Source organism: Frankliniella occidentalis, unplaced genomic scaffold (genome assembly GCF_000697945.3).
Source record: "Frankliniella occidentalis isolate FOCC.00 unplaced genomic scaffold, Focc_3.1 Scaffold78, whole genome shotgun sequence".
Classification (NCBI taxonomy): Eukaryota; Metazoa; Arthropoda; class Insecta; order Thysanoptera; family Thripidae; genus Frankliniella; species Frankliniella occidentalis.
Genome location: NW_026267208.1, coordinates 1,235,649 through 1,246,262, shown reverse-complemented (window position 1 = coordinate 1,246,262; position 10,614 = coordinate 1,235,649). Strand labels below are relative to the sequence as shown.

General features: G+C 58.7%; 3 protein-coding genes and 1 long non-coding RNA gene across 6 annotated transcripts in view; 3 read left to right on the top strand and 1 right to left on the bottom strand.

Moving 5' to 3' along the window:
- The window catches only part of LOC113203401 (kelch-like protein 18), a 17,949-nt gene that overhangs the window by 5,854 nt on the left and 1,481 nt on the right, over positions 1-10,614 (top strand). The gene's annotated exons all lie outside the window — the stretch shown is intronic.
- LOC113204295 (uncharacterized) lies at positions 38-2,830 on the top strand. Its single transcript, XM_026419417.2, has 6 exons — positions 38-180; positions 257-1,124; positions 1,212-1,457; positions 1,529-1,852; positions 1,924-2,040; positions 2,309-2,830. Exons 1-6 carry the CDS (start codon positions 104-106, stop codon positions 2,828-2,830), a joined length of 2,154 nt encoding a protein of 717 aa, XP_026275202.2. The 5' UTR covers positions 38-103.
- On the bottom strand, positions 2,765-4,231 carry LOC127749689 (uncharacterized). 2 transcript variants are annotated; one of them, XR_008011295.1, is made up of 3 exons: positions 4,156-4,231; positions 3,068-3,139; positions 2,765-2,914 (listed from the first exon to the last, which is right to left on the bottom strand). It is a non-coding gene; the product is annotated as an uncharacterized LOC127749689 (long non-coding RNA). The 2 variants fall into 2 exon arrangements; XR_008011296.1 differs by lacking the exon at positions 4,156-4,231 and adding an exon at positions 3,877-3,981.
- LOC113204062 (uncharacterized) overlaps positions 3,894-10,614 on the top strand; it is a 50,579-nt gene continuing 43,858 nt past the window's right edge. The window contains exon 1 of one of the 2 annotated variants that reach the window (XM_052268902.1): positions 3,894-4,029. The gene's annotated coding sequence lies outside the window, so the exon portion shown is untranslated. Of the gene's footprint in view, positions 4,030-6,978; positions 7,249-10,614 lie in introns of those variants that run through there. The other variant, XM_026419066.2, reaches the window with a different exon arrangement.

The window sequence follows — 10,614 nt, the reverse complement described above, 5'->3', positions numbered from 1 at the left end:
CTGTGTCCCCCTTCCCCATCATCCCAGCCGTGGTCACAACGCCACACACCGCGGTGCACTGCGGGCGGACAGCCGATGGGCGCCGCGCCGCAGCCATGAACCCATGACGCGCCGCCTGCTCCTCGCCGTGAACGTCGTCGCCGTCCTTTGCCTGGGGCTAGGCTCCGTCCAGCTGCCACGGTGAGCTGCTCGCCTCACTTCAATGATGCGACGAATATGTCGAGGGTGTTGAACGCTCTGTGCACCGCGGCCGCAGGTACCGCTACCTAGGGGCGCCCCTGCGCGAGCTCGTCCTGCGCTACTTCGACGCCGATACGCTCCTGGTTGTGTCGCTGGGGCGGCCCAATGCCGAGCCCGACGTCAACGGCATCTTTGTGGGTGACTCAGACGCAGAGCACCTCGAGTTCGGGCACTACAAAGTCCGCCCCTCGGTTGATGCGGTGCTGGACGCCGTCAGCGTCGACTCCCGGCCCGTGGTGGTGCTGGCCGACATGCCCGAGGAGGTCCCCCAGCACGCGGCCGCCTACCTGGGCTCGCGCGCCCACGGCTTTCTGCTCATGGCGCTGGGGGAGGCTCCATTCGACGGCGTCCGCGAAAGGCTCACCATGCTGAGGCACCTGCCCTGGTGGAACAGCACGGCGCGCTTTTTGGTGGTGACCGTGGCTCCCCATCCCGACCTCATCCTACTCGAGATGCACGACGAGTTTATCGAGGACGTTGCGCTGCTGATACCAGGACAGGTGCCGGGCGGCGACGGTGCCGAGGTACTCGCCTCGGCCTACGGGTGCGGTTCGCGTCTGACGGCGGTGCGACGGGTGTCGCGGTGGCAGGGCGGTCGCTTCGACGGCGGTAACCCCTTCCCCCCGAGGACGCCGTCGTGGAGCATGCGCTGCCGGCCGGTGGTTCGGGCCTCCGTCAACACCAATGAGTCGTACTTCGCCGAGTACATCGCCCACGAGGTGATCCGCTCCCTACCCGGCGAGATCGTCCCGGACGTATTTCCCTCCAGATCAATATTTAACACCATGCTCCCCAACGGCACCTGGGGTGGGCTGCTCGGACACGTGCAGAGGCGGGAGGCGGACATGGGCCTCTTCCTAATGCCTAACAGTGAGCGTATGTGGGTGAGTCCCTATTTTATGCATTTCAATTAGGGAACAACAACAACCTGCTCAAATTGATTTATCGCACTGGCACTGCTCTATCCGCAGCACTTCCGCCAGTCCCTGATGGTGACGTCCACGCAAGTGTACGCGTACGTACGCTGCTCTTCCAATGCGCCCGCGGCCCCACGCCCCGGTCTGCTCCACCTGTTCAGCCACCGCTCGCTTGTCGAGCTCATGGTGGCCGTCTTTCTGGCGTACTTCGCGTGTGCGGCGCTGGGCCGCTGGCTCAACGAGCACCCCTGGCACCCGGCACGCGCCCCCACCGCCTCCTACAGCAGGGGGTTCTTCGAGGTGAGCGGGATGCATGTGCCCGGGATGTTCAGAGAGCAAGTGGTTGTAAACACCAGGCGCTCCGCCCGCAGATCTACGCCATCCTCATCGAGCAGCCGATAGAGCCGCGCTTCCCGGCGCAGCGCCCCGTGTTCGGCCTCATGCTCGTCTTCGTCATGGTGCTGAACGTGTTCCTCAAGTCGGTCATCACCGCGGACCTGACGCGGTCGCCGTGGGCGGGCCAGGTGCGCACCCTCGTCGAGTTGAGCCGGCGCGGCACCGACCTGGGGGTTGTGGCGCCCATCGTGCTGGCCAACGTACGCAGAGCCGCCGATGAACTGCCGGAGCTTCGGAACCTGGCGCAGCGCTCGCACCTCTGCACCTTCAACATAAGCGACTGCTTCCATCGCCTCAAGGTCAGGCCAGGTCCTCACGGCGGCGCCCTGCCCTCCCCCGGCTGACCGTTACTGACCGCCCCACCCTCTAGTCTGAACGCAGTGCGTCGTACGCCATGGCCGGCTCACAGCTCTCCCCCTGGCGCAAGATGCTCGTCCAGACCAAGACGTGCGCCTACCGGGTGCCCGAGGTGCTCGAAACAGCGCAGGTAGGCTCGGCCGAGACGCTAGCAGTATTTATTATTATTTCTCATAAATCAGTTCACACTGCCGGTAAACTGTTGCTCTCGGCGTACTGTAAACGGCGGACTCTGCCATATATAATAGACAGCGGAGGAGGAATATTTTCCCCTCGGTGAGACGAAGCAGAGAGGAGTGGGGATGGAGGACACACGCCGGGTGCTGGCTCGTAACAGTTATTTCTTCTTTCTCCATGTCACTCTCGTTGACCTGCATCCTACGCACTCGTGCTTGCAGTTAATGATCTACACCCGCAAGGACGACCCCCTAGGAGAAATGGTGGACGACGTCATCCAGCGGCTCCAGAACGGCGGCCTGCCCAGGTACTGGCTCAACATGATGCACCCCAAGGGCCAGTACACGAACTCGGGCCGGCGGGGCCGCGGGTCGGACTCCGAGGACAGCGAAGACGGGCAGATAGCCATGGCGGCCGCGGTGCTCGGCTTCGGTCACCTGCTCGCCGCCCTCGTCTTCCTCGCCGAGCTCATGGCGGCAGGCGTCCCCTGGCCGCGTCGCTGGAAGGGCCGCGGCCGCGGCGTGGGCCGCGGTGTGGGCCGCGACGTCGTGGACGTCACCCCCGCGCGGCGGCGGCCGCGGCGGCACCCACCTCGTCGTGCCCCGGGTGCCCAAGGCCTCGCGGCCCGGGCGCGCCCGCCGCCACCAGGTGCACGACTGCAGATTGGGCGCCCAATGATTGATGGCTTCCTCCTCGCAATCTCGGACAAAGCGGTCGAAAGTTGGACGCTGCAATGCCGGTGACTTCATTTTCCACGGCTCTCTAGAATATCGTAATTACATTACGACGGGACAGGTCGTCGCGCGTCGCGGCCTTGGGCCCCAAACCTGTAAAATAATCGCTAACCGACGGAGCCTGAAGTTTGCCAACTAATGTTTTTGATGTGTCCATTAAAAATGAACCGGAAACAAAACGGGCTATGTCATTCATGTCAACCCCCATCTACTAAAATCAATAAGTGGGTGATTAATTTCTCTTACCAGTAGACAGTCTGCCATGGCTTTTCCCTCTCCCGAATTTGCAATCGATAATCGGGACGGTCGTCAGTGTCTCTGGAACAGAAGTACAATATGTATTATAAGCACACGTGGCCCAGCCTCGCTGATCACGACCTTTCTTCCCAAATCTCCTGGGCCGGGCTACATCGGCATGTCGACCCATGACTAACGCGGCGTGGTCCTCGAGCGGCACGGGCACGGGACGGCACGACGGAGTTCGCGGCTAACATGCCGGTTAGCCAACCCGACCCGCGGACGCGACACCACAAACTGATGAAGCAGTTTTTCTGATGTGGGCGGGGCGTTTCTTCGACAGGCAAGCGTGCCGGGCGCCGTCAGGTCCCCGGGCAGACCTCGGGCGCACATCAAGGGCCCTCAAGAGACCGGGCACATGAAAAGTTATTCGCTTAGTTTTGAACTATCTTGAAAACAATCACAAGTCGAAGTTGAGCGGCCAGGGCGGCGACCCGACTGACTTATGGGGTAACGCCACTTGAACGCTTTTCTGAATCAGTCGCCCCTACCACCGCTCTCTGTATCCGTTTTGTTCTTCTTAGTTCCGCTCCGCGCTCTAGCGAATTACTCTATGGATCTATGATAATTTTAACCTTAAAAATGATCAAAAATCAAAAATATAGTTCAGTGGAGTTCAAGTGATCGCAGGTTGATAACGTGGTTAGGTTATAGCTCGAGTTCGAGTGTGGTGTAGTGGCTTTTCAAAACGGAAGGTTGACTCTTTTTTATTACTGGTCAACTAGTTAACTTTTGACCTTTTTATGAAGTATTCTCACTTTACATGTGTTGGACGTTACAATGAGACTGGCGCAGTCAATAACCTGCTTTACTTTCACTACCTGTTGGTGGCGACTGCAACCTTCGCCGCTAACCTAAAAAGTGCAACGTGTTCTGCATTCATCCGGGGGCGCTGGCACTACCATCTTATGGTGAGTACCAACGGCCACTGTCTGTACAGACAGTTTATATGCCGCATGTGTGTTGGGCATGGATTAAATTTTAGATTTTTCATCGAGAGCACTTCGACGCGTGCCTAGAGGTAATGACGTACTCACAGAATGCTCCCCTGCGACTCAATGGACAGCGCGGGCCTGTGCGTCTGCCCCGAGTGGGGCCTCGGCGAGGGGCCCTTGCTGTGGCCGGACAACGGCCTGGGCGTGGGGCCCTGCCCGGACGCCTGTCCGGACAGTGGCCCCGACGGCCCCGAGTCCTGCGACGCCGTGGACGTCATGCGCCCCGGCCCGCACCTGTGCACCCCGAGTGCAGCGGGGCCCCAGGCCAGGGTCACCGAGCTCCTCGTCGTGGACACCAGCTCCAGGCTCGGGGCCGGCGGCTGCGTGTCGTCGGCGCCGCCCACCGCCGCGGTGGCGGCGGGCTCGACCATCTCGACCACCCCCGGGACCAACGCCATGGCGCACTGGGGCCCGGACGACGGGGTGGGCAGCTTGACGAGGCCCTAGAGGCGCGCGACGCCCGGCAACACCATTGATCTAGCGGAGGCCCCCGTCGTCAAGGAGGGCGAGGGTGCGGTGGGGGGCGGGGCGCCGTCGGGCCGTGCGCGGGTGCGCGGCGGTGCGTGCCGGGGCCCCATGCCGTCCATCAGCAGCTGAGCCGCAGTTCGGCGCGGGCGAGGCGTGACTTTGGCCACTAAATAACCTGTGGCATCGCTTCGCCTCGCCTCGTCGGCCATCAGTGACCGATCAATCAAGCCATCGCGGCCCCAACCCTTTTAGCCGCTGCCGCGGTCACCGGTCACACGGCGACCCGCGCCGCCGCGCTGCTCTCAGCGGGCCGGGGGCAGCCCTCTTAGAGAACGGCCTGCCCGCGGCCGATCATCGGTAATGATCCTATTAGCGTTGGCCACCCGTCACCGCAAGCGAGGGGGAGGCTAGGCGGGGATCGGAAGCTTATTTGCATCCGATCGTCGCCCAAACGATCACCTGCCCCCGACTGGTCTTGCGTAACAACAACATTCACGGCTTTTGGACGCTGCTACTGCTCCTCTGGCGACACGAAGTACCCCCGCGGCACTTTTCCCGAGCGAGGGGGTGCCCGGCGCAGGGAGGGTGGCGGGGCGGGGCGGGGCGGGGGTCGCCGGGGTGCTGGTTCCCACTGCGGCTGAGCCGTCCGTGATTTACTCGATCCCCGCCCGGCGAATCAAAGGCCACCTATCGAGCCCATAAATACTGCAGTCATACGGCGGCTCCCTGCCACCCGCCACCCGCCGCCGTCTTTCTCCTACGCTGTTGCAATCTTTTCGGGCTTTTTAAAATCCCCTCCCGCGTGTTCTGTTCTGTTTTCTTTTTATGATCGTTTATCTTTCAAAATATTCGTCGGTGGCCGCGGCGCGACCACCGACTCATCGTTTTCTAAATCGCCGAAATTTGTTTAGCTTCTCCAATGGCCCCACCACAAAGTTGCGCAAACAAATAGGTATCCGACATTCGACAGTGTTGTTGGCTCGTCCCCACACACGTGCAGCAAGATCTCTGCCAAGTTTCGAGATTTACGGCGCGCCTTTTCAAATCAAGACTGTTTCACGTACTCGCGTATTTGTAGATGTTTGCAGGCGCCGCGCTGCCGCCGCCGCCGCGCCACCCACCCGCAGTAGTGCGGCCGCTGCACGCACACAATCCTGACACAATTGAGTCGTGTCATAATTTCTTCCGCCTGCGGACGCCCCGGGACGAGACGCCCCGCCGACGCCCCCCACCACCACCACCCGGCGGCCCTTCGGGAAGGTCAGGGCGCTGCAGCAGCACGTTTGCCGCTCAAACAGCGCGCGCGTACGGCGGCCCGCACGTGGTGCGAACACCGTCATGTCGCGCGATTAGACCGCCATTTCCACGAGGAAGTCACGTTATTTGCAATTGTCATCACCATTAGCGCAGCCGCCGCACTACTGCTGCACCGCAGGGCTCTGGCCGCCCCGCCCCTCCTCGCTCCGCCCCAGCAGGGGGAAAGCCCACCGCCACCCCGCCCGCGCAATTGGGGCGACAAAGACGGCGCTATATCACGACGACGCGCTTGCGTTGCGGAAACTGTCCGGCCGGCCCCGGCACGGCCGCGAAATAGTTCGTGATTTACACCCTGCTTACGCTTTTGTTTGAAAAAACACACACAGAAAAAAGTCAATACTATGAAAATGTAAGAGGAAAAAAGTGTCGTCGTGTCGTCTCTGACGCCGTGCAGGCTGCTGTGCGTAGAAGATCGTCGATCGTTCAGAAAGTACGTTCGTTTTTCACATACATTCGGCAGATCATGGGAGCTAGGCGCCTGCGAGACTTGGGGTAGACTACCCCGCAGTACACGCATGCCAGTCAGACAAGACGTTGCCTACCCATCAGGCGCTATATGAGCTTGCTGAGGCCGAACCTGGCAGTTTCGTGAACGGCGAATGACAGACGTTTTACCCCACACTGCCAAATATATTTGTAAACCTAGGCGCCGGTGGCAGTGCTGCACACTGGTTTGTGGTACGGTCCTTTTAAAAATTTTACTAGAAAATTCGCCTTAAGTTTTGTACTGTTGTAATTATCAAGAAATTCCATAGTAATACTAACATTTTAGTTGTATTACTATCCGTTTCCCTAGGATTATGTATTACAGTATGTACTAGAAAGACGTTTAGTAATACTTGAGAATTTATTATTAAAACAGCACAAAACTTTAGTAGGTACTAGACACATTTTCTTAGTAAAGAGCTTTGGAGTGCGCCTCCTGCGCCGAAGCTTCCCCTCCGTGCCCCGCCCCGACCTTTCCCACCGGCGAAGCTCCTGGGCGGGCGGTCCTAACCTAGGGTGGGGCCCGCTTCGCCCCGCCCGCCCCGCCCCCGCTTGGAGGGAGAGAGGGAGCAGCAGCAGCACGGGCCCCCCGCCGCTGCAGCTGGAAGCTGGAGAGGCCGGAGCCCCCCAGTCCGCTCGCGCACCTGGAGCGGCACGGTCACGTGACGAGACGAGCCGGCCCGTACGAGACTCCAGAGGCGATCGCACGGCAAAGGGGGCGCGCGAGTGTCGAGTCGCAGAACAGTGCCCGCCCACCGCCGCCGCTTCTTGCGTGTGAAGGGGAAATTAAGAGAACGCTCGTGTGGGAGTCATCGCCGTCGCACCCTTGGGATACCACCGTCAACACCAGCCGGCCCAGACCAGGTAGGTGCTAATTTGATCGTTACATTTTTAAGGGCATTTTTTTGACGGGTGCTGAAAAAGGGGGGGAGGTTGCTGTTCGATGAATAAGGAGTCTTCGTCGGTGTTTCGCTTGGAGCCTGGCTGCGTGTTCCATCATTAGCGACTGGTACACGTGGTTGCCCGTCCCAGCCCAGGCTGTTGCAGCTGGCCAGCACAGCACCGCACCGCACCGCGCGGGCAACCCCGTGAGAACAGAACAGTACTTGACATGCGGCCGCCACTGACCCGCACCGCGACAACCTCGTGTGACGCTAATGTGGCGTGCGGCTCGGCGTTGGCGTAGCCCGTGCAAGCCTTTCACTAATCTTTTTTATTGTGTACGTCTTTACTCACTTTTTAGCTTTTGTTTTTGGCAATGTAGCTCGTTGAATATGCTTCGGGTGGTAGGATGATTATAGCTTTTAAAACTATATGTAATTTGGTTTTTAAGTTCTTGGCAACGTTAATTTTTCATGTTCTGCTAAACATCGTTTGTAAATTTTCTATTTAGACGTTAAAACGGTATTGAATGTCAGTACCCCATGAGATATTGTAACGACGTAGTTTTATCTACGTAGATGCGACGTTTGAGTCCACGTGAATCTACGTATAGTTCGCGTGGACTCGACGTAGAATCTACGTTATTCATAGATTCTGCGTAGATGAGATCTAGATTCTACGTAGAATTTCCCATGGGATATTAACGGAATGGACAGATTTCCTTTCTTTTTTTATCAGTGTGATCTGGGAAAGGTTGTGACCCGACCCGGTGGCCGCAGAGTGTCGAGGCGCGCGGGGCCGCGGACCCTTTTCCTCCTGGTAGTCAGTAGGCGCGCAGGCGACACGTCGTCGCATTTGACGGCCCATCGCGGCGCCGTTAGCCTTCCATGTCGCGCATTCATACATAATAATGGCGGATCGTAAAGTATCGGCGGCCGCGCGCCGTAAAACGTGTGAAATTCGGTGTCCAGAGAGGGACGACGTGCGTCGCCGGGGCGGGCGGGGCGCGGCGGGCGTGTCGTCAGGCCGCTGCAGTCGCGCCGGGCCCGCTGCGGAGCCTGCACGCGCGCGCGCTCCCCCGAAATGCAGTATGGGAATCTGAACCCGCCGCGGGGTCGACTTGCAAAATGGATGGCGTATTGCAGTGGAGGGAGGAGGGGGGTACGGAGCGGGGGCGGTGGACTGACTGGAGGGGTGTGGTTGTTATTTGCGCAGTGCCGCTTCAATTTATAGCCCGGGGGACACAGTGGTCAGGCCGGGTCAGGCGGGGGACGATCCTCACGCTGGGGGGTCAGAGGTCACCAGGAGACCATCCACCCCCCCTTGCTCGGACGAATAATAAAAATAGCTCATCAGTTCCTGATTGAAAACACGAGAAAAAGAAAGAAATATATAGTCCGATTCTGAAGTCTAAATTTCTTGTAATCGTTATCTTTTTGTCTTGGGCGCGGGCCGATGCCGAACAAAGGTCTGGGTGACCGCCGTCCAGGTGCTGTTACACCTCCCCCTCCCCCGCCCACTCCCCCGCTCCCGTTCCCAAGGGGCGCCCCCGGCCGCACTGCCCGCCTGCCTGGCCCAGTTCACACTCCGACGCGTGTGGTCAGTGGGTCTGGGTGCCTTTGCCTTCGGGTCTGGGTGCGTCTGGGTCTGGGTATGCATCTGGAGGTCCGGGCGTTCCTTCGTAATCTCTGGGGGTTCGACAGTTATAGGCCGACACGGTAGCGTGCACTTTCGGTATCCAGTTTACGATGTTTTGCGATGCGGTTGCTGCTGCTGCGAGGCGAACAATATAATGTGCATATTATGCGGAAAGGGAAAGGGAGGAGGGGGCGGGGGAGGAGGAGAAGGAGCGGGCCTTGCCGCCGCAGGTCATCCTCTGACCCAGGCGCCTCCCTTCCTCCACAGTCTTCTTTCCCCGCCCATCGCAATGCGATACCGATCAGTTTGGACCCTGCCGTCGCCTGCGAGCAGAAGAGTTACCGTGACGTTGAGTTACGTAGGCAGGGCGAAAATAACGAAAAAGGAAACAACACCGTATAAGAACATCGGCTGTAAACGAGTCCCGAGCATCCTCGTTCCCCTGGTTTTACCTATTGATTTTGCCATTGATAAAATAAAAAAACAAACATTAGAGATGATTACGGACCCATTTGGTTTGCGTGCGCTGTATATCCAATATCGCTCGGTCTGCGAGGAAACGTAATTCACGGGTTCGTGTTGAGTCCTACACTTAACACCATTCCATCCTTTTTCTTTTCCCGAATCCCGATTTTATTTTTTGTTGCTTTTTTATACGTGAAAAACTTTAAAATTATTGCACCTGCTGCAAGGTAGCGGTGGCGGTACCCCATGCCTTTTCTTTGTCCTCCTGGAGGTTGGGTGAGGAGTGCCTCTCGGTGCACTTGTCCGCCTCGCTCGCTCCCGGGTCGCCACCACAGCATGCCGACGCGTGAATGTATGGCATGGATGGGGGAGCAAGGGCGGCACGCGAGTTCAAGCGCTTAAGTGCCGTTCAAAAAGTTGGCGCCCGCGCCGAGGCAGAGCCCACCACGCCCCGCCAGCCTTGCGTCACCACGGGCACCACCAGTGTTTGGGCGCGACGCCCTCCCGACGGCTGCGGGCTGGCCAACCTCTTTGGCTGGGTCTCTTTTGGCCTCTGGCGACAATGACATGGTCTCTTTCTCTCTCTCGCTCTCTCTCGCTCTCTCTCGCTCACCCTAACCCGCCCACACCTGCCGCTCGAAGCAGCACCATCCAAACCCAACTGCAAGCCTTCTCCTCGCTCACAGTAATGGCTCAAGGTCGTTTCGTCCGATGAGGCCGTTAAGGGCTGAGGGCTCATCGCCTGCCCTCGGGGCACCGTCTTTCTTTCGGCACGGGTCGGCTTGACTAACGACCGGTTCGCGTTAAAAAAATACATTAAAAAATAAACGCCGATCATTGGGCATAACGGCATATCGCAGCGAGTTAATATTTTATTTATGCTTAAGATGAACTGTGCATCCATGCATATGCCTGATACGGGTCTTCTAATCGCCGCCGCGTATTCGCATATCGGTATTGTTGCATGAATCTCTCTGTGTATGTGTGTGTGTCGACATTAATAAGACGTTGACAGTCGCGGCCACTTCCATTCTCGATTCGCTTCGATGTCTCGAGTCTCGACCCTTCGCCTCGCCCTTCGCCTGCTTGACTTACTCTGCTGCCCTCCAGCCGCTCTGTGCTGTGCTTGTGCTCATGCACTGTGCTTTGCTTCGTTTTTGTTTTTTTAACTTAACGGGGGGCAATGTCGGGAGGCACCCCGATCGAAAGTGGGAGAGAGAGAGAGAGAGAGAGAGAGAGAGAGAG